This window comes from Suncus etruscus, chromosome 9, assembly GCF_024139225.1.
Source record: "Suncus etruscus isolate mSunEtr1 chromosome 9, mSunEtr1.pri.cur, whole genome shotgun sequence".
NCBI classification, from domain to species: Eukaryota; Metazoa; Chordata; class Mammalia; order Eulipotyphla; family Soricidae; genus Suncus; species Suncus etruscus.
Genome location: NC_064856.1, coordinates 105,034,012 through 105,060,154, shown reverse-complemented (window position 1 = coordinate 105,060,154; position 26,143 = coordinate 105,034,012). Strand labels below are relative to the sequence as shown.

At 49.7% G+C, this 26,143-nt stretch overlaps 3 protein-coding genes and 1 long non-coding RNA gene across 5 annotated transcripts in view; 1 reads left to right on the top strand and 3 right to left on the bottom strand.

Annotated features, from left to right (window-relative positions):
* Positions 1 to 1,324, top strand: part of CPSF7 (cleavage and polyadenylation specific factor 7) — a 39,944-nt gene extending 38,620 nt beyond the window's left edge. For both annotated transcript variants that reach the window (XM_049779681.1, XM_049779680.1), the window contains exon 9: positions 85 to 1,324. The gene's annotated coding sequence lies outside the window, so the exon portion shown is untranslated. The remainder of the gene's footprint in view (positions 1 to 84) is intronic.
* A 5,787-nt stretch (positions 1,325 to 7,111) lies between these two features.
* On the bottom strand, positions 7,112 to 7,444 carry LOC126017948 (uncharacterized). The gene is made up of 2 exons (XR_007498905.1): positions 7,389 to 7,444; positions 7,112 to 7,187 (listed from the first exon to the last, which is right to left on the bottom strand). It is a non-coding gene; the product is annotated as an uncharacterized LOC126017948 (long non-coding RNA).
* A 1,219-nt stretch (positions 7,445 to 8,663) lies between these two features.
* Positions 8,664 to 12,420, bottom strand: TMEM216 (transmembrane protein 216). The gene is made up of 5 exons (XM_049779962.1): positions 12,334 to 12,420; positions 11,905 to 12,006; positions 11,518 to 11,610; positions 9,483 to 9,684; positions 8,664 to 9,211 (listed from the first exon to the last, which is right to left on the bottom strand). The coding sequence occupies exons 3-5, from the start codon at positions 11,561 to 11,563 to the stop codon at positions 9,196 to 9,198; spliced, it is 264 nt and encodes an 87-aa protein (XP_049635919.1). The 5' UTR covers positions 11,564 to 11,610; positions 11,905 to 12,006; positions 12,334 to 12,420; the 3' UTR covers positions 8,664 to 9,195.
* Positions 12,421 to 19,077: 6,657 nt separating this feature from the next.
* TMEM138 (transmembrane protein 138) lies at positions 19,078 to 26,074 on the bottom strand. Its single transcript, XM_049779927.1, has 5 exons — positions 26,061 to 26,074; positions 23,985 to 24,262; positions 22,125 to 22,296; positions 19,603 to 19,678; positions 19,078 to 19,477 (listed from the first exon to the last, which is right to left on the bottom strand). The coding sequence occupies exons 2-5, from the start codon at positions 24,110 to 24,112 to the stop codon at positions 19,365 to 19,367; spliced, it is 489 nt and encodes a 162-aa protein (XP_049635884.1). The 5' UTR covers positions 24,113 to 24,262; positions 26,061 to 26,074; the 3' UTR covers positions 19,078 to 19,364.
* Positions 26,075 to 26,143: the final 69 nt, after the last annotated feature.

Here is a 26,143-nt window from a genome sequence, read left to right as displayed (position 1 = left end):
CCACAAGTAATTTCTTTTTTTTTTTTTTTTTTTACAAGTAACTTCTAACTTGTTTTCTCTTCTCTTCTGATGTTCTCATTGCAGGAGTCTGGTTGGAAGCAAATGTTTTTTTAATGGACTTGCATCTCCTCACCTTGATCAGGACTAAAGGACGGAGGCCACTCCACCCCTTCCCCTTCTTCCAACCCCCTAACTCCCTTCAGACACCCAGGGATACCCTCTGCCCTTCAGATTGAAGATGCCCGGCAACCTTCCCAGTCCCACAGCTCCTGTTTGCTAGGGGAAGTAACCTAAAGACTTGAGGTGCTGGGGTGGGGTGGCAGGCAGAAAGAAAAAACGTCCGGCCCCTGGTTTCAGTAGAGAATGGTGCTTTGTCCAAGGAAACGAGTTTCTGATGGTCCAGGAGCAGCTCGGTGGGAGCCTAGTGGGAAGGCTTCCTTCCCAAGGAAGTGGATCCTCCGTCCAGGATCTAGGAGAGCAGCTGGGTGTGCCAAGATATGCCCAGGGTCCTGCCCTCAGCACTATGTTTGATGGGGCCAAGAGGGTCGAAACCCTTCTCTGATTCACCACTACTTTGTTTTGTCCCCTTCTCCTTCCCAGCCCTTTGAAGGAGGGACCATGAGGATAGAAATGCATTCAGGAAAAGCTGCTCTTGCTTTTCCTTCCTACATAGACGGTTGTTTCCTGACCTCCCCAAGGGCTGCACCCTCCTCACTTCCTGCTGTCCAGCCTCCTCATTGGACGAGACCTGTGAGGGTGCTTCTGTGAGGAGCCTGGCCTGGCCAATGACCTCCCTCTGCTGCTTTGTGCTTGGTTGCCTCTTGTAATACCAGCTCTCCTAGGTGTTCCCTTTCCCTGGCGCTTCCCCTGTCACATGGGAACCCTTCTTCCAAGAGGCTGCTTCCTTGTTTTAGAGGAAGTACAGCCATTGGGAGCTTCGGGCATCAAACCTCATGGTGAAGAACCCTGGTAAAGCCCCAAGAGGAGAGGGGAAGGCTTAGTTGGGTTGGGTCTGGCCAACTTCCACAGGCTTTTTATCCTTTTTTTCAGGTGTGATATAAGGGTGGGCTTGCATCCCCTAGGTACACACTTTGACTTATCATGGGAGCACCTGGCATTCATAGGCACACTTGGTGTCTTTCCACCTTTCATTTCCAGAGGTACTTCTGCCTCTGCTAGGGAGCCAGGAAGTAACTTGAGTCTGACTTGAGGATCTCAGCTCTGCCCACCAAGGACCACCACTCTCCAGGGTCTGATTTCCACGCAGGCAGATGGAATTGCTTTTCCATAATGTCCTGCTATGGTGTGGTTCCTGCTGGAGAGAGTGTAGAGGGCCCCAGGGCGGAACTCCCTGTGCATTTAGCATGAGAAGAGGCCAGCGAGGGAGGAGACAGAGCACGGAGAGGGGCCAGGGAGCATCTTGTGGCTCCTCAGGGGAGGCTGAGTCAGACTGAGCTTTCTCTGTGACCCTTCACATTGGCTCGTAGAGCCGCTGTGGGGGCTTCCCTGGCCTGAAGAGGGACAGAGGCTTTGAGGCTGTGGCTCCCCCTGCCCCTGGGCCCCAGCCCCATCCCCACCTCTCCTTCAGAACAGGGCACCCTGCCCAGCCGGCAAAGTGTTAAGTAATGAGCTGATCCTCGAGATAAGCTCCTGGGGTCTTTTTAAAGTGTAGGAGAAAACCAAGTAAGGTGACATTTTAAGGGGGAAAATAGAAAAAAAAAAGGTGTTGACCTGGATGGATACATTTTTTTCTCCCCAATATTTTGTTTTTATTCAGTGAGACAATTTTTAGTTTTATTTCCTGACGGCAAAAGATAAAAAAAAAAAAAAGAAAGAAACCCAACCCTTAAAAAGGCCAAGGCCCCGGTTCCCCTGTTGTCGGTGATTTGTTTGTCTTTCTGATAGGTTGGAAATTGTGTAATAAACTTGATGACGCTGTCAATCTTTTATACTGCATCATATTTTTTTCCTTTTGTAACAGAATATTTTTAAATAATAAATGGGGTGTGAGCTGTTTTATGGATTCTGCATTGAATAGATTTGTTGAGGTGTTTGGGACATGGGCAACGGGCTCCTGAAGAGGCTGTGGGGGGGTAGCGAGCGAGACTCGCTTCTTAGCTGGAATTGCATGTTGGACTTGTAAGTACTTTTGGAGACACTCCTAGGAGCTCCCTAGAACAAACCTTTGAAAGTGTGAGCTCCTGCCTCTAGCTTCTTTATGTAGTCCTCTCAACCTGCTTCAAGAATCCCAAGCCAGTCTTGAATACCTTTAAGAACTCCCAAGATTTATTCTCACGATAAGTACCCAAATTGGTATAGAGTTTTCCAAGGGCATCAATCAGTTCAGGAGGGGAAGAATTCGGTAGGGTTAGATGCTGCTCCTTGGTGCCCACTTCCGTCCACTTGACCATGGACAAGCAGCATAACTTCCAGCTCATCAGTAAAGTGAAAAGGATGGTGTTCTGCCATCCACCAGGCTGTTCTGTGGTGAACTGGATTGCTATCTAATTATGAGAAATACATGGGCCGGAGCCGTAGCATAGCGGGAGGGCATTTACCTTCCATGTGGCCAACCCGGGATCGATCCCTGACATCCTACCCTGAGCCCCGCTGGGTGTGTCCCAAAAACAAAAAACCCCTCCCAAATAAATATGAGCAGTACAGATTAGAAATCGTAATTTAAGGAAAAAAAAATTTCCTTAGGTGATACAAAAATGTAAGGGAAAATATAATGGGAGTGGCTCTGGATGAAACCAGTAGAGGGATTTTACTTGGTTTCATGCTGGACTCACTCGTGTTCAGGGCATCAGGCCTGAGTTTAACTACCTGTATCCGATACTCTTCAGCTTGCTAAAATGTTGCTGTTGTGCTGCAGCAATCTCTATATAAAGTCTAAAAATCTACTGTCCTGTGTTCTATGAACTTAGAGAAGGAGATATTGTCTTTAATTTCATCTTGAAGGTACCCTGGTGGTGAGAATAGAAAGGGAGTGAGCTCTATATTACTTTTAGGGGTTGGAGAGATAGCATGGAGGTAAGGCATTTGCCTTGCATGCAAAAGGACGGTGGTTCGAATCCCAGCATCCCATATGGTCCCCCTAGCCTGGCAGGAGCGATTTCTGAGCACAGAGCCAGGAGTAATCCCTGAGCACTGCGGATGAGACCAAAAAAAAAAAATTTTAGATTAGTGAGGCTGGAGAGACAGCAAAGCAGTAGGATGTGTTTGCCTTGCATGTGGCCGATCCAGGACTGATCCAGGACTGACGGTGGTTCAAATCCCAGCATCCCATATGGTCCCCTAAGACTGCCAGGAGCGATTTCTGAGCACAGAGCCAGGAGTAACCCCTAAGTGTCGTGGGTATGACCCAAAAGCAAAACAAAAATTTAGATTAAAAAATAAATAATTAAATTTAGATTAAAAACTTATCAGGCGGGTTGGAGAGATAGCATGGAGGTAAGGCATTTGCCTTGTTTGCAGAAGGACGGTGGTTTGAATCCCAGCATCCCATATGATCCCCTGAGCCTGCCAGGGGCAATTTCTGAGCGTAGAGCCAGGAGTGGCCCCTGAGCACTGCCAGGTATGACCAAAAACCAAAATACATACATACATATATACGTATACACACACATCAGGAATTGTAAGACTTCAAAGTGTCATAGAATAGAGCCTGAAACCTGAGTGGCTTTTTTGGTGTGGTTTTGTAATTTTTGAACCACACCTGGTGGTGCTACTTCTGGCTTTACACTCAGGGATCACTGATGGTGTAACTTAGAGGACCTTAACTGGTGCCAAGGATCAAGCCTGGGTAGGCCACATGCAGGGCAAGCACCCTACCTGCTGTGCTTTAGCTCTGGTCTCTATTATGTGTTTTTAGGGGTTTTGTTTTGTTTTAGGCCACATCTGGCAGTGCTCAAGCCTTATTCCTGGTCCTGCAATCAGGAAATCACTCCTGGTGAGTTTTGGGGAACACATGGGGTATTGGGATGGAACCCAAGTCGGATGCATGCAAAGTAGGTTCATTACCCATCCTTATTATATTTCTTTTTGGGGGAAGAGATGGGAGTTACACCTGGTAGCACTCAGGGTTTACTCCTGGCTCTGCACTCAGAAATCCTGGTAGGGATGCCGGGGATTGAACCCAGGTCTGTCTGGGGTTGAACATATGCAAGGCAGACACCCTACCACTGCTATCACTCCAGCCCCCCATTATGTTTCTTGATTGAATTGGGCCAGGCCTTTGTCCCTACGAATAGCCTTTGCAGTCCCTTGACAGTTCTGGCCACAATGTGGAATATCTTTTTTTTTTTTTTTTTTGGTTTTTGAGTCACACCCGGCATTGCTCAGGGGTTACTCCTGGCTCCACGCTCAGAAATCGCTCCTGGCAGGCTGGGGGACCGGACCATATGGGATGCCGGGATTTGAACCGATGACCTTCTACATGAAAGGCAAACGCTTTTACCTCCATGCTATCTCTCCGGCCTCACTGTGGATTATCTTACTCGCTCGTGTTAACTGCACCTCACTGTTCAGTTTTCTTCCTGTTCCAGAATGTTCGCCACCCTCAACACTGGGTCTTAAAGTGGCTCCCACAGCACGCCAGTAAACAGCATCTGGCCATGTCAACTGGAAAGAGTAGCTGCACTGTTCCATTACTCGCCAGTCTGTTTCTGTCACTTTCATTTTGAGGGTTAATGGAACTGGAGGGAATTTTTTCCACACTTGGCTGGCACTGCTCAAAACTTACTGCTGGCTCTGTGCTCAGGGCTCACTCCCAGTGGGGCTCCAGGGACCAGTGTGGTGTGGGGGATTGAACCCAAATCAGCCAAGTAAGAAGAACAAATATCCTCCCTGTCATGCTATCTGGTTCTGGCCCTTGGTTCTGTCGTACGATGTTCTGTTCTGATGCGATTTGGATTCATGCAGGTGACTGCAACAAGTACTGAGACTGAACATTCCTGGACCTATTTAATCCCAGGAAACACAGTGTACTAAGGTTCTGGAAAACAATGTCAGGAATAAAGAGATTTTCCAGTTCTAATCACAACCTCATTTCCAACCCCTCCTTTAAACAGTCTCTTAAACAGGAGACCTCAAATAATTAAGCAGAAACTATGTGGCTGCTCTCAACACCAATCTTTAGCAAAATATTTTAGTTTTGGGGGCCAGAGAGATAGCATGGAGGTACGGCATTTCCCTTACATGCAGAAGGACGGTGGTTCGAATCCCGGCATCCCTATGGTCCCCCGAGCCTGCCAGGAGCGATTTCTGAATGTAGAACCAGGAGTAACCCTTGGGCACTTCTGGGTGTGACCCAAAAATCAAAAAAAAAAAAAGTTAGTTTTTGTTGATTTATATGATCTTAAAAAAACATAAAACGGGGTTTTCTTATCTTCAGCTGATAGCTGTTGCATAGGATTTACTTCATCCAAAATGAGCTGTAGACAACTTTTCTTTTCATTTTGGTTGGTGAGCCACACTCAACAGTGCTCAAGACTTTCTCATGACTTTGCGCCTCAGAGATTGTTCCTGATGGTGCTCGGGTCTGTGGAGTGCCAGCGTCAAAACTGGGTCAGCCACTTGCAGGGCAAGCTTACCTGCTGTAACTATCACTCGTTTGCCCATAACAGATGTTCTAGTTCCATCTTATAGTTGGGCTCCATTATTTCTAAGATTGCAGAGTGGGACAATTTGATTGAATTGAATTGATCCCTCTCTAAAGTCTTTTTTTTTTCTGGTTTTTTTTTGGGGGGGGTGGTGGCCCAAACCCAAACCCAGGGATCTCAACTGGTAGACTCAGGAGCCATGTGGGGGTGCCAAATTTCAAACTGGTCAGCCACTGCAAGGCAAATACTCTACAAACTGTACTATCACTCCAGTCCCTTTAAGCAGGGGTCCTCAAACTTTTTAAACGAGGGACCAGTTGACTGTCCTTCAGACAGTTGGAGGGCTGGACTATAGTTTAAAAAAAACAATGAACAAGGGGCTGGAGCGATATAGCACAGGGGTAAGATGTTTGCCTTGTATGCAGTCAACACAGGACGGACCCCAGTTCAAATCCTGGCATCCCATAAGGTCCTCCAAGCCTGCCAGGAGTGACTTCTGAGTGCTGCCAGGTGTGACACCCCTCCCCTCAAAAAAGAACAAATTCTTGTGCACTCTGCACATATCTTACTTTGAAGTAAAAAAACAAAACAAAACAAAAAAAAAAAAAAACATGGGAACAAATAGAAATATTTAAAATGAACAAGGGGCTGAAGCAATAGCACACCGGTAGGGTGTTTGCCTTGCATATGGTCAACACAGGATGGACCCTGGTTTGATTCCTGGCATCCCATATGGTCCCCTGAGCCTGCCAGGAGCAATTTCTGAGCACAGAGCCAGGACTAACCGCTGAGCACCACTGGGTGTGACCCCCCCAAAAAAAAAAAACAAAAAAAAAACAAAAAAATGAAGAACAAGTAAAGTTAAATCAACAAACTTTTCAGTATTTCAGTTGAACTATGGGCCTGTCTTTGAGGACCCCTGCCTTGAAAGGAATAAGAGGAAGAGTAGAGAGACCGAGGAGGGGAGTTGGAGAGGATAGCATACATCCCACACTCGCCTTCTGTGGCCCGGGACGAGTCAGCCGCTAAGCAGATCAGGCAGCAGCGGCAAAAACACTGGGTGAGCCAGATAAATATCCTCAGCGGCCACATGTGGCCCACAGGTCGTAGTTTGAGGACCTCTGATCTAAAGGGCCTTTGAAATCTAGCACTGGCTCTAAATCTTTGGTTTTAAGGCCTTATGTGGTACCTGGGATCAGATCTGGGTCGGTGCAATGCAAGGCAAGTGCTTTATTCTCTAATCTCGCCAACCTTTTTTTTTTTTTTTTTTGCCAGCCTCTATTTTTTTATTTTATTTTTTTCTTTTTCTTTTTTTTTTTTTTTGGTTTTTGGGCCACACCCTGTGACGCTCAGGGGTTACTCCTGGCTATGCGCTCAGAAGTTGCTCCTGGCTTCTTGGGGGACCATATGGGACGCCGGGGGATCGAACCGCAGTCCGTCCTAGGCTAGCGCAGGCAAGACAGGCACCTTACCTCCAGCGCCACCGCCCGGCCCCTGCCAGCCTCTATTTTTAATGCTGGGGATTCAATCCAGGGCTCACACATGTAAGATAAAGCTCAGTGTTTTTGTTTTAGTTTTACATCTCTTTTTGTTTTTGTTTTGTTTTGGGGCCACACCCATTTGGTGTTCAGGGGTTACTCCTGGCCATGCGCCCAGAAATCGCTCCTGGCTTTGGGGGACCATATGGGACAACGGACGGGGGATTGAACTGTGGTCCGTCCTATGCTAGCACTTGCAAGGCAGACACCTTACCTCTAGCGCCACCTTCCTGGCCCCTAGTTTTACATCTCTTTTTAAGGCCTCTTTGAATTCTAACGATCATTACCAGCCTTCTGGAAACTTTGGCGCCCTGCATAATATCATTGTCTCTGTGCAGTGGTGCTTCCTGTGTTGCTGGGAGGGTGACCTTTAACCATTGACCCTCTAAATGAAATAGGGAGGCCATGGGGAGTGGTGTCTCTAGTTTAATGCCAATGATTCCTTCAAAACAGGCCTGAGAAAGTGGCAGAAAAGCAGGATATTATGGGATTTGTTTGTGATCAAAATGTCAGAGAAGTTTGTGTGAGATTTTTTTTACTCATGTCTTAAGAGTTCTTGGTTCTACCCAAGGATAGCTAGGAAGCAAAGGATCATCAGAAAGAGCTAGGAAACCAGCAAAAACATAGTTGCTCTGGACAAAAGATCTTAGAATGAGAAACTTGATCAAACCTAATTACAGAAAGTAAAAAAAAATTAGGGGCCGGGCGGTGGCACTAAAGGTAAGGTGCCTGCCTTGCCTGCGCTAGCCTTGGACGGACCGCGGTTCGATCTCCCGGTGTCCCATATGGTCCCCCAAGCCAGGAGCAACTTCTGAGCACATAGCCAGGAGTAACCCCTGAGCGTTACCGGGTGTGGCCCAAAAACCAAAAAAAAAAAAAAAAAAAAATTAAAGCATGAGATAAAGGAAAACCATGAAAAGGGAAAAAAAGAGAAAAAAACCATGAGGTGCTTATTTTCTGGGATTCTTCGGACAGGTGGAGGTGCCAATGGCTCAAGGTTTCCTAAAGTGGATTTCTTTTTTTTTTGGGGGGGGGGGGTCACACCCGGCAGCGTTCAGGGGTTACTCCTGGCTCTACACTCAGAAATTGCTCCTGGCAGGCTCAGGGATGCCGGGATTCGAACCACTGTCCTTCATGCAAGGCAAACGACTTACCTCCATGCTATCTCTCCGGCCCAAATGTGACTTTTTATGTTAGAATGGAATTGTACAATAATTAACTCCCCTTCAGAAAAGTGGAGGTTCAGAATATGCTTCTTCCAGGTGCTCAAGCACCATCCAAGAGAGAACTTTCCTGAGCTGTAAGAATAGGTGACAAGGGGTCAGCTTTAGGGCTCTGACCACTACATGCCAGCAGTCTGCTGTAGGATGAGTGGCTCATTCACGCTGCAGCAGGGGCCAACGGCAGGAGTTCCTTGATGCTGCCTGGTGTCCACACTGATCACTAAGCACGACCAGGAACAGACAAACTTCAGGGGTGGATGGCATGCTAGAAACAGGTGCCAGAAGGAAAAGGCTGCAACCCTCGCAAGAGAAAATATGTATTTATTATAAAATTAGGAAGGCTTCATGATGAGGCTAGAAAAATAACTGAGTTACTGAAAGCTCTGGAGCTCAGTCTTGGAGGGATGACGAGGCATCCACGCCGTTCTGGGAGCACCGTCCGTGTGACAAGTATGTCACACATACCATGTGACGAGCACATGGCTTGGTCCTGCTGAAAGCCCAAGGAGCTTGTGTGGTCCCCAGAGATGTTCTGGCCATGATCAAAGAGGACAGTGTGAGGTCAGCAGGGATTTGGTTTCTAGATAGGGCGAGGATGGGGCCAGCCTTGCCCCGCCCTATCCTGGAGGGCAAAAGAGTCTCTTCTCAGGCTCTTGGTGGAGAACTTGCAGTGCAGCGGCCTGACACTGGCTTTGCTGCCCAAACATCTGTGCTGAGGAGAAGCAGTGGCCTTCCCCAGGCCAGCAGGACTTGTCACGTCTTACTGGCATGGCTAAAGACCTGCCTGCCGTGTCTCAGCTCCTGAGGACTACTGGCTGAAACATTAGTGCTTCAAATCCTGTCCATACTGAAGGCAGAGAGAAAGGAAAGGACATGTTAAGAGACCAGAATGAAGGCTACTGGCCTCAACCACTCTACATACCACAAAGAATAAGACTTTTCCCTAGTAGAAAACTGCCTAGATGGGAGAAGAAAGTCCCACAGATAGCAGCTCCCCCCAGAGCTCTCTTGATCAGTCAGGCTTTGGAAGAATGATTCCCTCCCTGGGACAGAAGGACACCCCTGAGCCTCCAGTGCTACTTCCCTCCTCAGAAGGGCTCGCCCCTCAGCAGCAGTACCTGGAGAACGCAGCCAGGGTAAGCACCTCGAGTAGCAGCTCCGAGCCACAGAAGAAGAGCAAGATGCAGTTGAGGATGGCTTCCAGGCGGAGCACGTAGGTCTGCAAGAGCAGGTAATAGGAGGCCATGGTGGCAGACGGGAAGGTCAAGGCCACACTAATACCAAGTGGCACCTTGCGTTGGCAGAGGTTTCCCTTTGAACCTGTCGGACACACACAGCCCATGGAGTCATCCCCAAGGGTCCTGCTTTCCCTGGCTGCAGAGGGAAGGGTGGGGTACCACGGGCCAACACGGTGGAGGAGCATGATTCTCAGTGGGGAGGTTTCTAAAGGCTCCCACTCTGAAATATTAGAGGTTGTGGGCAGGAGTGTTAATACAGTGAAGAGGGTGCTAGCCTTGCACATAGCCAACCAGGGTTTTATCTCTGGCATTCCACATGGTCCCCTGAGCACCACCACGAGTAATTCTTGAGTGCAGAGCCAAGAACCAACCCCTGATCGTTGCTGGGTGAGGCCCCAAAACAAACAAAGAATAGAAATGTTGGAGATGGCTCTTGATTACATGCTATGCCTGTCGCAAACCCTTTCAGTCACCTCGGAGTCCCTGAGCACTATTAGGTGTGGCCCTCAAACAAAAAGATGCTAATTTTACTTAGGATAAAACTATTCCCCAAAAAGGATGTAGTTGGGGCCAGAGCAATATACAGTGGATAGGGTGCTTGCCTTGTGCATGGATGACACAGGTTTGATCCCTGGCATTCCATATGGTTCCCTGAGCCCCACCGGAGTAATTTCTGAGTGCAAAGCCAGTGGGGAAGTCCCGAGCACCACTGGTGTAACCAGAAACAAACGAACAAAAAGGTGTAGTCATAGACAACTTACATAGTCCTAAATAGTATAGTGTAGGAGGAGGACAGAGTGATAGAACAGTTGGTAGGATGAGTGTCTTGCATGCAGCCAACCTGAGTTTCACCCATTTGGTCCCTGACCTCTGCATGGAGTAATTCTGAGCTGAGCCAGATTTAAGTCCTGAGCATCAACAGGTGTGGGTCCCTCCCCCCAAAAAAGTAAAATATAGAGAGATACAAATACCAGCAAATTCCATATGAGCCTGCAAGGGGTAATTTCTGAGTGCAGAGCCAGGAGTAAATCCCTGAGTGCTTCTGGGTGTGACCCAAAACCAAAACAAGGTGTGGATTGAAGACAGAGGGCCTGCATCATACTTCTCTAAATACGCATTTTGGAATCCTTTTAAATCTGGAGTGGGAGGAAGTACCTGTAGTACCTTTTCGATTTGTGGATAAGGAGTATGGCCATTTTGTCACCTTTAGTGGTCATCTGTGAAACTGTTCTGTCGTGCCCCTTACCAATTTTAAAAATTCAGCTGTCTAGTGCTACATAATGCGAGCTTTCTTACCCTATACAATTCAGTGGTCCTCAAACTTTTTAAATGGGGCCAATTCACTGTCCCTCAGACTGTTGGGAGGGCTAGACTATAGTAAAAACAAAAACTATGAACAAATTCCTATGCACACCGCATATATCTTGAAGTGAAGAAACAAACGGGGACAAATACAGTATGTGTCCCACAGGGCTGTAGTTTGAGGACCACTGCACATGTTACGAGTACATCTTTCCCTTTCTGTGCCTTAACATTTCAAGGACTAAATATCTAATCTGGGATTTATGCTGTATTTCTGGAGATATAAAATGGGTCCTTTTGCAGAGAAGTGGAGTGGATCTTAGCCCTGACCTGTGCAGACATCCTGTAGCCTGGATAATAGTTTCAACTGAACCTACTGCCTCCAGAACACCAGAGAGTGGCACCATTTTTGTAGCAGGAAGGCAGCTGGGAAGGAGAACCTTGGTACCTCACGCAGTTGTCTGCCTCAGGTCCTACAGAACCACCGAAATCTAGTTCCTATTACAAAGCAGCTAGTGGGTGAAGGCAATGGAATATCCCACTGGACCTAATTCATATCAAGTGACAGATGCCAACTTAATTGGGATGGAAATGTCCTGTGGACAGCACTCACCGAAAAAAAGCCGAATGACTTCGATTCCGAGATACAGGAGGAGCATCACTACATCCAGCACTAGGTTGGCTGTGGGATACGGGAGCAGCAGACCTGCCAACACAAAGGCCAGAGCCAACCAATAAAGGGGGGACCCTCCTCAAGGGAGCGTGGGCAGGAGTTCAAGTCCAAACAAAGCCCCTGGGGATGCCCTCCCCCAAAGTGATCAGACAGATGTGGATGAAGGCAGCCAATGCCCACTGTACTCCACTCCTGGGCACACCCGCAGAGAGATGATGGGCGAGTGTCACCAGGGAGGAAGAAGCCACATTTCCTAAAGGCATCTTGGCAGAGGTTGGTCTGGGTCCAAGTGGGAAACGGAGGCGGACTCCGGCCCTTCACCTTTACCTTTGTACAGAAAGATGAAGAGCTCCAGCAAGAAGTAGGCGGCGAAATACCACCGGTTGAGCGACAGCAGAATTTCCAGGGGGGTAGAGGACAACCGTTTGCCTGCAGAGGGGAGCAGAGAAGAAGAGGGGTGTCAGGCAGAGGGGGTTTCTCAGGCTCTTAAGCCTGCTTGCTTCTTTCTGGGGGTCTCCCGGGGTGGAATCGGGGTCCTTGGGGTGCTGGTGCATGCAATGGCTGGGCTCCCTGCAAGACCCTGCATGGCCCGTCAAAGTCAAGGTCTTTCCTAAGAGCGGGGTGCAGGCCAGAACCGCGCTTCGAGGCGCCGTCAAGACCTCGAGATGGGGACCCCCGAGGGCGCGAGGTCTGGGCTGAGGGAAGTGGAGCGGTGGGGCCCCCGCGGGCATGAGGACCGGCGAGCGACTCACACACCTCGGGGATCTCACCTCGCGGCGCCATCTTCGGTCCCCATGGAAACTGCGTACGCGGCCAGGACCACTCCCAGAGCAACGAGGCGCGGCCGGAAGCGCGGGATAGAGCGGCTTCCGGCTTCTGGGTCCTCGGCTTTTTCTCCGCCCCCCCCCTTCCAGCCCCCGCCCGGCTCTCTATGGTCAGACCCGCTCGACGCGGTCTGCGCGTGGGCGGAAGGATGGGGTTTTAGCCCGAGGGTGTTGCTGGCTTTTGTGCTATTTGGACTGCGGGGAAAGAGCTGCCTTTTTCCCCTTTGCAGAGCTGGAGTCCGCTGCACCCGGGGTACAGGACTTGGAAGTTGAGCACCTAGTAATAGCGGTGTTTGGGGCCGGAGAGATAGCACAGCGGTAGGAGTTTGGCCTTGCACGAGGCCAACCCGGGACAGACCCAGGTTGCATCCCTGGCATCCCATATGGTCCCCTGTGCCTGCCAGGAGCGATTTCTGAGTACAGAACCAGGAGTGACCTCTGAGTGCCGCCGGGTGTGGCTCTCCCAAATACAAACAAAATATATATATATATATATATATATAATAGCTGTGTGACCTCAGGATTGAAAAACAGACCCCCGAAGTCCCATGATTTTATTTCCTAAGAGTGATCCCAAGCCGGGTGTGCACCAGGCTGCCTGCAGGCATTCATTAGACGTTTGGGAGAAAAACAGGAATCACACACGATACCCGTGGGATGCACAGCGTGCATTTACAGCCCAGCGGACAGAGTCCACCTTGCTCGTTTCCTCGCGGACCTGTTTATGTTGGAGAGTGGAGAGAGAGGGATTGTTTGCATGGACTCGGTTGTCAACTGCTATCAGGCTGGTCAGGACAGGAAATCCGTGCAACCCCACCAGGCCTTTAAGTCACGTACTTGCCCCCCTGGTCCGTGGGAAGGAGGCTTGGCAGGAATTGCTACAGCTGGGACAGTTCCCTGAACCCTAGAGACGCATGTGTATGAAGTCCTGCCTTGGGAAGGGAGCAGAGGGCCCCGCAGATAGGACAGCAGGGCGGGCACTTTGTCACTCATGTAGCTGGCCCTGGGTTAGTTAGGTCCCTGGCATCCCCTGTGGTCCCCCTGAGACAGCCAGGAGTGATCCCCCCGAGTACAGTCAGTACACCTGAGCACCGCTGGGGTGGCCCTCAAGCAAAACTTACATGTGCCTTACATGTGGATTGGGCTCAGTGCCTGCTTTGGCATGGTCCTCGAGCACCGTCGGGATCAACCAGATGGAGAGTAGCCTCTAACACCCCTACCACACACACCCCCAAAACACAGATGGAAAGTAGAATCTAGCATCCCCCTACACACACACACACACACACACACACACACACACACACACACACACACACACACACACACGGATTGACATTGCCAGCCTGAAACTGTCCTTTCTTCCTTTCTTCCTTGGGAGGCTAGGGCTGTTGCTTAGAACCTGAACTTCAAAGTTTCCACCACTTGACAGAATTATATTATTATTATTATTATTATTGGTTTTTGGGTCACACCCAGCAGCGTTCAGGGTTCCTCCTGGCTCTACGCTCAGAAATCGCCCCTGGCAGGCACAGGGGACCATATGGGATGCCGGGATTCGAACCACCGACCTTCTACATGCAAGGCAAACGCTTTACCTCCATGCTATCTCTCCAGTCCTAACCCATTTTTTATGACTATTAAGTAGTCATTCCTTCTTTTCCAGTGTTTAATATCTGCTTCATGATTTCCATTACTATAATTTTCAGCTAGTTTTTGTAGTACCTAATACACTGATATATTTCATTTTTATTTTTTGTTTTGTTTTGGTTTTTGGGTCACACCCGGCAGCGCTCAGGGGATCCTCCTGGCTCTAGCTTAGAAATCGCTCTTGGCTGGCTCGGGGGACCATATGAATGCGGGGATTCGAACCGGGGTCAATCCTGTGTTGGTCGCGTGCAAGGCAAATGCCCTACCGCTGTGCTATCACTCTGGCCCCTTGATTTCATTTTTGTTCAGTTTGCGGCCATGTGACTCTCCTCTTCCTAATAATCCAGTTGTTGTTTGTAGAAAGTGTCAGTCTAACGTTGTGTCACTAGAGGGCACTAGAGGCGCGCAGCAGGAGGAAAGGGGCGTCTTCTAGTTCCAGCATGCTGGACCTTTGGTTTTTGTTTTTGATTTTATTCTTTTGGGCCACACCCGGCGGTGTCAGGGTTTACTCCTGGCTCTGCTCTCAGGAATCACTTCCATTTAATTCGGGGGGTGGTGGTGGGGAAATCATGTGGGATGCCTGGGAACAAACCTGGGTGGGTCGTCAGCAAGGCAAGCACCCTACCTGCTGTACTATGTCTAATCCGTTTTTGTTTTGATTTGGGACTTTATCTGCCAGTGCTCTGGGGCCACCACATCTTTGGCTCAACAGGTACTCCTGGTGGTGTCAGGGGACCATCTGTATGTATGTGGTGCCTGGGTTTGAATCCAGGCCTCCTGCATACAAAACAGGTGCTCTGGCCCATTGTGCTCTTTCTGACCCTATTTTGACTCCTCCTGCTTTTGCTATAATCTGGGTTCCTTTTTTTTCTTTTCATTTATTTTTTTGGGTTTTGTGATCACATCTGGCAGCTCTCGGGTCTGACTCCTGCCTCTGCACACAGTGATCTCTCCTAGCAGGGCTCAGGAAACTGTATGTAGTTCTGAGGAATCAAAGCCAGGTTGACTATGTGCAAGTCAAGCACTCAATTCACTGTACTATCATGCTCAATGGTGTTCAAGGCTTACTTCTGGCTCTGCACTCAAGAATCACTCCTGGTGAGGCTTAGGGAAACATTCGTGGTACCAGACATTGAATTCAGGTCCGCTGTGTATAAGGCAGACACCTTATCTGCTGTGCAATCTCTTTGCCCCTGCCTTCATTATTTTATTTTATTGCTGATTTTTTTTTCCTATGGCGAGGACCACCCTCAGTGGTGGTGTATGTGTGGGAGGGAGTTGTGTGGTGCTAGGAAATAAACCCAGAGTTTGACACATGTAAATCATGTGTTCTGTCACTGAGTCACACCCCAGATCTGTTCTTTCCACTGTGCTGCTGTGGCCTGTTTTGGTAGAACTTGCCCAGGTGTGACAGCGCAACTCCCCTAGAGTCATGCTACCTGACTGTGTTGCCCAGTGAGTCTCACCCTCTGTAGTTGCAAATTCGTACACTTCCGGCTCTTGCCTGCTTCACCGAGGGAACATGGACAACAAAGCTCAAAAAGTAGGCATGGGAAATAAGCTTAGTGCACGTGATTGAACTCTGGCCTTGGGCTTGTAAATCAAGTGATCTAGTTCTTCTGATGCACAAGCATGCGTTAGCGTGTAGTACGTGTTTGTACTTGGGTGTTGGCGTATGTTTGCTTGTGTGTATGGTGCCAGTGCTGGAGATGGAACCCTGATCCTCACCACCTGCTGGGCTGCTGAGCTGTATCCCATCCCCTTGACCATTTTCTTTGGTAAACAGTTGTTTCTTTGGTGAATTATCTCAATGTAGCCATATGATGTACTGAAGTGGAGGCTGCAGTGACTGCACAGATGGTAGGGCGAAGGACTGCTGATCTTGCACACAGATGATCTGAGTTCAATCCCCAGCATTCCATATGGTTCCTGAGCACCACCAGGAGTGATTCTTGAGTATAGAGCTAGGAGTTAACCCTGAACATTGCTAGATACTGTCCCCCAAAACAAGAACCAAAAACCAGAAACAAAAATTAGGGGGCCGAAGAGATGGCACAGTAGCAGGGCATTTACCTTGCACGCAGCCAACCCGGGACAGACCTGGGTTTGATTCCCAGCATCCCATATGGTCCCCTGAGCCTGCCCAGAGTGATTTCCGAGTACAGCCAGGAGTAACTCCTGAGCGTTGTTGGGTGTGGCCCCAAAACAAAACAAAAAGAAAAACCAAACCAAAAAAACAAAAATTAAAACATTCCATTTCGTCCCATGTGACTGTACTATGAAGGGAAATAGACAAACATACAGACATAGACACCCCAGAAACTTTAGACCCAAAGTGCCATGACTACTACAAGGAAAACAGCAAAGACCACAGAATAACCTTGCTGATTCTAAGTTATTTTCTGTTGTTGTTTTTGGGGTTTCTTTGAGGGCCACACCCAGTAATGCACAGAACTCACTCATGGTTCTGCGCTCAGGAATTACTCCTGGCATGCTCAGGGACCATCATGGGATGCTGCGAATCATACCCAGGTTAGCCACATACTAGGCAAACTCCCCCTACCCACTGTGCTATCAACTCTGACCCTGGATTTATTTTGTGCTACCAAAACTGCTGACCTTTCAGGAATTGTGGTGAAGAAGAGTGATAAGGGTCTTCCAAAACAAGTTTTCTGAAAAAAGTCAAAATCAAAATCATCATTTTGGGGGCTAGGGAGAGAGTTCAAAAGACAGAGTGCGAACTTTGCATGCAGGGACCCAGGTAAAATCCCTGGGCACCACCTGGTCTGACGAACTTAAAAACCCCCAACTCTTGGGGCCGGAGAGATAGCATGGAGGTAAGGCGTTTGCCTTTCATGCAGAAGGTCATCGGTTCAAATCCCCACGTCCCATATGGTCCCCCGTGCCTGCCAGGAGCAATTTCTGAGCATGGAGCCAGGAGTAATCCCTGAGCACTGCCGGGTGTGACCCAAAAACCAAAAAAAAAACAAAACAAAACAAAACAAAACAAAAAAAACCCCAACTCTTAAAAAAAAAAAAAAAAAAACCAACTCAATCTGACTGCTTTTTATTTCCCCCTGTGAGTCACATGTAGCAGTACTCAGGTTTTACTTCTGGCTCTGTGCTCAGGGATCATTCTTTTTTGTTGTTGTTGTTTGTTTATTTGTTTTGGGTCATACCTGGCAGCGCTCAGGGGTTACTCCTGGCTCTACACTCAGAAATTGCCCCCAGCAGGCTCGGGGGACCATATGGGATACCGGGATTCGAACCACCGTCCTTCTGCATGCAAGGCAAACACGCCTTACCGCTGTGCTATCTCTCTGGCCCCAGGGATCAATTTTAATGGGCTCAGGTACCGTATGTAGTACCAGGGGTTTAAACCTGGCTCAGTTGCATGCAAATTCCCTCCCAGCCATATTATTTCTCCACCCCCCCTTTTTTGAGGGGGTTGGGCCACACCCTGTGACACTCAGAGGTTACTTCTGGCTATGCACTCAGAAATCGCTCCTGGCTTTGGGGGTCCATCTGGGACGCCGGGGGGAATCAAACCCAGGCCTGCCCTAGATCAGATGTGTGTAAGGTAAATGCCTTACTGCTTTGCCACTGCTCGGGCCCCTCTGCCCCCTTTTTTAACAGATGAAGCAGTAATAAGAGCATACGGTGACTATTTTGGTTCCGGGGCCCTGGTCATGCTTTAAAACAGTGACACTTAAGGAACCGTGTGGTTCTAGAGGTCAAACCTGGGTCTTCCAAATGCAGAGGTACCCATCGTGCAATCTGCAGCCCCTTCTGCCATGTTTCTGGAGCACAGCTTAGCTGCTTCGTTGGGTATCACCTGGGGCTGGCTGCTCTCACAGCTCATAGTTGAGTGGTTATACCAGAAAATTCGGCCCCCAGATCTACCTAAATGATCTTCCCAATGGATCATCACCAAAATGATTGGTACCCAAGACTGTGCTGCTGAACTCCGAAGAGGATTGAGTGGCTGAGCAGTGGACAGAGGACTGACCAGCCCTGTCTTCCTGCCTGGGCCTGGGAACTACAGTGCTTCATCCCTCCGGCCTCCTTGCTATGACCAAGGAGACAGTGTGCAAATAGGCTTGAGGTGGGACTACACAGTGGGAAGTGCTGCCCTGTGGACAGGCCCGGGCTAGAGGGCTAAAGGGCGAGGCAAGTCACATGAACTGGGCCTGAGCTGTCCAGTCACTTCAGCTGAGGCCCGCTGGTCTGTCTGTGCCTGCCACACTGACCGCACTGCGGGTGAGCCCAGCATAAATCACCTCAACCAGGCTCCCAGACTGAGACAAAAGCTGTGTCATGTCTGCAGGTGCCTTCAGAAAGCTGGTTTTATGGTCACACAAATTGTCAATGTTTCTTTTGCCCAAATAAGTAAAGGAACTTTTTTGTTTTGTTTTTGAGACACACAGGATGATTTTCAGGACTTACTCCTGGCTCTGTGGAAACAAATAGGGTGCCAGTAAGCCCTGGACTAGCCTCGTGCAAGGAAAGCACCTTCCTTTTTGTCTTATCTTTCTGACCCACAAAGGAACATTTCATTCTTCTGGGGCAATTTAGGCATGTAATGAGGGGGGACAAAGTCTGTGTGAAACACAAGTGTGGAACTCCAGGGGTGGGGCATGAGATGACACCATAAATTTCTGCAGGATTATCATTGCACCACATAGCTCTGTCAGTATTTGCTTGCAGCTCAGACTGCTCGCTCGGTGCCATAAGATTTTGTTTCAGAGGTAGTGGCCTCTGAGGCAGGCCTTGACATGCATGGGAATGAAGAAAAGATCGAGTCATATGGATTCCACCACTGATGGGAAAAATGTCCATTTATTTCCTATTTGTAGAATGTAAAAAAAAAAAAAATTGCCTGGGATAGAATATCAAAATGTCTCAGTCCAATGAGAACAGAAACTCATTCCATGCGCTCGGTTCCGTGTATGGTTCCAGGGAAACACTGTGGGGAGTCCTGGGCCAGGGTACAAACCCCAAAGTCTCTGAGGCAGAACGGGAGATCGGAGAAGGGAGGGGATTCTGCACTGGGGTCTCCTCCATTGTTTTGTTTTTGGGTCAGAAATCACTCCTAGCAGGCTTGGAGGACCATTTTGGTTTCCGGGTGTGAACCCAGGTTGGCCGTGGCAAGGCAAATGCCCTACCCACTGTGCTATCTGTCCGGACCCTGGGGGTCAACTCCTTGAAGCTGAACACAAGTGAGCAGACCAGCTGGCTCTGGGGCCAAGCGTTAGCTGATCTGGCCCAAGCAGGCACCACAGTGGCTGTGACATCCGGCAGGAACAGAGATGGTCACCTTCGGATTTGCAGGAAAGCCTCTCGTAGCCAGAGCGAGTCCTGGTAGAATCGTGGGTCGCCCAGCCGTAACGCCGTGCGCTTGTAGAAGTAACAGTACAGCACAGCCGCTGTGGGCAAGGGGCTGTGTTCAGTGTGGCGAGGCCACAGGACAGGCCTCCCCCTGTATGACTGTATGGGGAAGCCAGGGACACACCCTCCACCCAGGTAAGACCCACCAGCGCCCAGTCCTTACCTAGTCTCTGGAAGACAAACAGCGTCTGGAGTCCATCTGTCCAGACAAAGCGCTTGGCGTCTTTCCAGCGCAAGTTCTGAAAGAAATGGGAACAGGAAGGTGAATGCCCAGCTCAGGCTTGAATAGCCCTGCTGGCTGGCCATAGCAATGCCAGTGTGGTTTAAATTCATTCTCAGCTCACCCTCTTTCCCCCCCGCAAAACTTTTCAGTGTTTCTCAAATGAGTGACCAGAGCAATAGTACAGTGGGGAGGGAGTTTGTCTAGCATATGGCTGACCCAGGTTCGATCCCTGGCATCCCATATAGTCCTGAGCCTGACAGGAGTGATTTCTGAGCACAGAGCCAAGAATAACCCGAGTGCTGCCGAGTGTGGCCCCAAATCAAAAGACAAAACAATCAAATGTGGGGCCGGGAAGGTGGCGCTAGAGCTAAGGTGTCTGCCTTACAAGCGCTAGCGTAGGACGGACCTCTGTTCGATCCCCCGGCGTCCCATATGGTCTCCCCAAGCCAGGGGCGATTTCTGAGCTCATAGCCAGGAGTAACCCCTGAGCATCAAATGGGTGTGGTCCAAAAACAAAAACAAAAACAAAACAAAACAAAAAAAACAATCAAATGTGCCTTAAACTCTTTCATTTTGGCTGCAACAGAAACAGCCTTTTAAACCCTGAGGAAGTTGGAATGACTATTTCCTTTCATTCCACTGTTTTTGCCAAGACTTAGGGAACAGCTTATCTCAGGAGGTTGGTTGGTCACCTGTCCTGTCTAAAAGCAGCCTAAGATCAGCTCTAGCCAGATAAAGGCCGGCACTCAGCTACCTTAATCGGCTCAGTGGCCTCCATGCACAAAGCCAGGACCCATTTACCCTGTGGCAGCAGCTGAGACTTGGCACTGCTCTGCCTTTCCTGGATGGATTGGCCTCTCCTAAGGTCTGGTGGATTTGGAAAGGAAGGGACTAGGGTTTTTTTTTTTTTTTTTTTGGTTTTTAGGGCCACACCTGTTTGATGCTCAGGGGTTACTCCTGGCTAAGCGCTCAGAAATTGCCCCTGGCTTGGGGGGACCATGTGGGACGCCAGGGGATCGAACCACGGCCCTTCCTTGACTAGCGTTTGCAAGGCAGACACCTTACCTCTAGTGCCACCTCTCCGGCCCCGGGACGGGGGTTTTCACCTGGAGGTTTTCACATGGCCCATCAAAATGGGAAGGAACATGGGCAGCAAGTAAAGCACTTGCTTGCCATGCAGATGACCCCATAAAATCTCCAGCCCTACATAGGGTCCCCTGAAGTATCACCAGGGGGTGATTCCTGAGCAGAGAGCCAGGAATCACCCCTAAATACCACTGGGTATGACCCTAAAATCATCCGACCCAAAACGGGCACATGAGAAACACATAATATACAAGATAGAAACATTTGTGAGGCCAAAAAAAAATCCACAAAAAGTCTACAAAAGAGGGGGCCAGAGAGATAGCACAGCGGTAGGGTGTTTGCCTTTTAAGCGGCTGACCCAGGACCAATGTTGGTTTGAATTCCAGCATCCGACATGGTCCCCTGTGCCTCCAGGAGTGATTTTTTTTTTGGGGGGGGTCACACCCGGCGGTGCTCAGGGGTTACTCCTGGCTGTCTGCTCAGAAATAGCTCCTGGCAGGCACAGGGGACCATATGGGACACCGGGATTCGAACCAACCACCTTTGGTCCTGGATCGGCTGCTTGCAAGGCCAAGACCGCTGTGCTATCTCTCCGGGCCCCAGGAGTGATTTTTTTTTTTTTTTTTGGTTTTTTTTTGGGCCACACCCTGTGAGGCTCAGGGGTTACTCCTGGCTATGCGCTCAGAAGTTGCTCCTGGCTTCTTGGGGGACCATATGGGACGCCGGGGGATCGAACCGCGGTCCATCCTAGGCTAGCGCAGGCAAGGCAGGCACCTTACCTCCAGCGCCACCGCCCGGCCCCCCCAGGAGTGATTTTTGAGCAGAGAGCCAGGAGTAACCCCTGAGTTACTGCCTGCCCCTGCCAGGTGTGGCCCAAATGCCCCTCCCCCCCCAAATCCGAAGAGGATCCCCTGGGCCCGAGGCACTATGGGTAACTGTGCTCATGTGTGGCTGTATCCCAGGTGACATAGCTGCCCACACAAATTCTGTGTCCCATCACCCAAAGCCTGAAGAACTAACTAAGGACGACAGAGATTTGCTTCCTGACTCGACCTTGGCAGGCGAACAGACTGAAGGTTTCAGGAGCGCAACGCTACGGGGGAGGCTGTTCAATGCACTAGAAACATACTGGCCGAATGCCAGACTTCTGCTTTGGTGGTTTCAGTAGTGCTGATTCCAAGGGTCTCACACAGGCCAGGCAGGCGCTTCACCACTCAACTTGTCCAAATCGCGCCTAGAACCCAGGCTCATCTCCACTAACCTCCCTGACCTTCCTGACCAAGATTCTGTGCAAAGTGCAAGCAAGGGCTGACTCCCAGATAGAAGCGGCTCCTCGCCCTGCTCCAGTCAGACTCAAGATTCACTCTTGAACTTACCATGACCCAGACATGAAGGGCAATGCTGAGGGCGAGGTAGACAAACGTCAGAGCGATGGTCCCTTTGAACTTGTGGAACAGCAGGTTGACCAGGCCGGCCTGGAAGACGAAGGTGTTGAAGAACATGAGGAAAACGATGATGATGTTGAAGAGGATGGCGATGTCCTGGATGCTGTGGGCAGAAAGAGCAGTCACAGGGAGGCCAAAGTCCTCAAGGACCATGTGGTCCGACTTCCAGGCCCCTGAAACTTCCAGAGAAAAAGGGGTTTTCTGCCCCAAACAGCAGGGAACAGAAATGACCCGCTGGCCCCAATGACTGAGACATTCCTTGCTGTCACTCAGCTTGTGCCCGTGAGAAATCGGAATCCTGGTGCGCTCCAGAAAATTCTTTAGAATGGGCGGCCAAGCTCTTGCCTAATCTAAGCATTTAAATGGCGTACAGGCCTCATCTCAAATGGCCCCTCTTGGAAAAGTGTTTGCTTTAATGCCATTGCCTCGAGTAAGCAGCTGTCCCTGCACAGCCCCACAACTTTTTAGTCACAGTGTGACACCAGTGAAGAGCAGAGGTCACTATGCGTTACCACCAAAGGAGCATGGGCCCAACAGTCCTAGCAATGTGTGCTTCCATATATGGGTTTATTCTCCCCCTCCTCCTGTCCCAGTTCTTCTGGACACCCCTACCTGTCCTGCCAGTTTTTCTGTCTCAGCTATGCTCAGGGTTTCTCCCTATAGAGGTATAAGCCCCAGGCATGCAGGGCCTAGACATGGCTGCCAGCCTTGCACATGCATGGCCTATTGCTGAGGGAAGGAAGGTGGAGCGAACTCAGCTTTTCAGTTTAGGCCTTACCTCAGGAGCCTTACAACAATCAGGGAGGGACATCCAAGAGCTACCATTGTGTTATCCTTTTTTATTTTTTTTTTTTTTTGGTTTTGGGGCCAAACCTGGTGATGCTCAGGGGTTACTCCTTTTTTATTTTTTGGGGAAAGGGCTCTGTGCTCAGGAATCACTCCTGGCAGAGTGTAAGGGACCCTATGGGATGCAGGGGTTGAAACCTAGGTTGGCTATTTGCAAAGCAAGCACCCTCCCCGCTCCTGGCAATGTTATGGCAACAGAAGATAACCTGCTCAAAGATGAGGGAAAGGAGCATTTGAGCTATGTGACTGGTATTCTCTCTCTCTTTTGTTGGTTGGTTTACTTTAGAGGTTACACCCAGCAGAGCTTAGGGATTATTCCTGACTCTATACTCAGGAATCACTCCTGGCAGGCTCAGGAGACCATATGGGATGCTGGGGATCAAACCTGGGTCAGCTGCATACAAGGCAAGTGTCCTACCCATTGTGATATCGCTCTAACTCTTGGCTGCCATTTGCTTTCCTGGCTATGACTCAGAAATAATTCCTGGCTTGGGAGACCATATAGGACGCCAGGGGATCAAACCACGGTCTGTCCCAGCTTAGTACATGCAAGGCAAATGCCCTACTGCCTGTGCCACTGCTCTGGCCCCAGGGCTGCCATTTTGGGGGGGTCAGACCTAGCAGCGCTCAGGGGTTACTCCTGACTCTGAGCTCAGAAATTGCCCCTGGCAGACATGGGAGACCATATGGGATGCCAGGATTCGAACCACCATCCAGCATGTAAGGCAAATGCCCTACCTCCCTACTATCTCTCCGGCCCCAGGGCTGCCATTTTCTATGTGAAATGCTCTCCTAAACCCAGGCAGTAGAGCCTGTGACATGTTAGGGGGCTTTGGAGTACCCAGAAGCTGGATTCTTCCTACAGTTTCTCCATGCACAATTCTGAAATGTTAAGTCACCGTGGCCAGAAGCACTGCCCACAATGCCACCCACCACTGAACTCACATGAAGAGCACCAGCTGGATGACAGGGGCTGTGCGGAGCAGCTCCGAGAAGGAGTTGACGAAGAGGTCATAGGACAGCAGAAGGAACTGCAGCAACAGCACCAGGCTGTAGTTACTGGTCTGCAACATTGTCCACCCACCCTCAGGCCCCGTGGGCACATGCCCAGTTCCTTGGCAACAGCTCTGGGCTCCTTCCCCAGGACGAAGGGAAAGAGAGGGAGAAGGGGAAGTGTGGGTTCTGTAGAATCACAGCTGTCTCCCTAGCTTGAAGGCCACCACCTGTTGAGACACAAAAGTGGGGTGAGGTTAGAAATGCATGAAGCCAGAGAGATAGTACAACCAGTAAGGGTGACTGATGGGGTTTGGTCCCCTACATATTGCCAAGAGTGACCCTTGTGCGCAGAACCAGGAGCAAGCCCTGAGCACTGTTGGGTGTGGCCCAAAAAAAAAAAAAAAAACAAACGAAAAAGCACTTTATTCTTCCAAGGCCCACATGGACAGCCAAAAGGCTGAGTGCATGCAGACTAGTGGTTAGATCCTGTCACCCACAGGGTCCCCAGAATACGGCCAGGAGCAACTTTCTGAGCAGAAGAGTTGGGAGCATCCCTGAAGCACTTCTGGATATGGCCGAGAAAAGAAGGGAAAAGAAGTTCATAGACACAGTAACTCTTTAGTGAGGACCTACTATATACCAGGCAGTGTTCTAGGTGACGGGTTCAGCCATGAACAAAACCATCAACACAAACAAGCAGCTGCTCCCTGCGACAGGCTCTCCCTTCAGCCCTCACTCCACACAGACCTCTGTTTGCACAATAACGAGAGTCCCTGAGACACTGCAGAGTGTGAGTACTGAGTTCTGCTTGGCTACTGTGACCAACAGTGGCCATACCTTATTCCCTAGCACACCTCAGAATGTTCTAGGCATGCAGAAAGGAGCCATGGCAGTGAACTTCATCAAGATGTAATTTGGAAAGGCATGTCAGCCACCAGCCAGCTCCACACTGAACCCTCCAGGACCACACAGAAAGTACGGCCACTTCTGGAACAAAGGGTTTTTGGGGAATCAGAGAGCCCTCTCCCCACAACTTCTTCCACTCTGCCAGCACAACCAGCTTTCCAAAGCAATCCCACTGGGGACTAGAGAGATGGTGATGATACAGTGGGTAAGGCTCTTGCCTTGCATGTGGCCAACCCCAGTTCAATCCCCAGCACTCCACATGATCCCCAGAGCACTGTCAAGAGGTTATTCCTGGGCCGGAGAGATAGCATGGAGGTAGAGTGTTTGCCTTGCATGCAGAAGGATAGTGATTCGAATCCTGGTGTCCCATACGGTCCCCTGTGCCTGCCAGGAGCGATTTCTGAGCATAGAGCCAGAAGTAACTCCTGAGCGCTACCAGGTGTGGACACCACCCCCCAAAATAAAACCAAAAAAAAAAAAAAAAAAAAAAAGGTTATTCCTGAGCACAGAGCCAGGAATAGTCCCTAAGGGTACCAAGGGCAAAAGCTTGTAACATAAAACTGTTTTTAAAGGGCTCAATGGTTCAATGGGGGTGAGTGCATGCTTTGTATGTATTCTGGGATCCGATCCATATGTGGTCCCTGGAGTACTGCCATAAATTACCCTTTAAGCACTAAGCCAAGAATAGTCCCTGAGCACTGCTAGGGATGGCTCCAAACACCCCCCTTACAACAAACACACAAACAACTTTATTTTTTTTTACTGTTAGATAAACGGTAAAATAGAGGGGCAATCTTAGCTCAGGAGTGGGGAGGTGGTGTTGGCAGACAAAAAAACAACAAAACTAAACAGGTAACAGGTTCACTTGCCTGCAGCCTCTATGGAGAGGCTATTGTGGAAAAGATGGGCCTTTCTTGTCTTGTTTGGGGCTCTCCCCTGCAGTGCTCAGGGCTGCTTATTCCTAGTTTTGCAATCAGGAATCACTCTTCTGCAATCAGGGGGTCAAACCAGGTGCAAGGCAAGCGCCTTGCCCACTAGTCTTAACTCTCCAGCCCAGGGCCTTTCATTCACAACAAGTCCCCAAAGCCGTTCAATGCTCATCCCGAGCCTCCCGCTCACCTCCGAGGCCCAGCGCCGGTTGCCATGGAGACTCTGGCCCCGCCCTCGGAAGTCCACGAAGACCGGAAGTTGGTGGGCGGGGT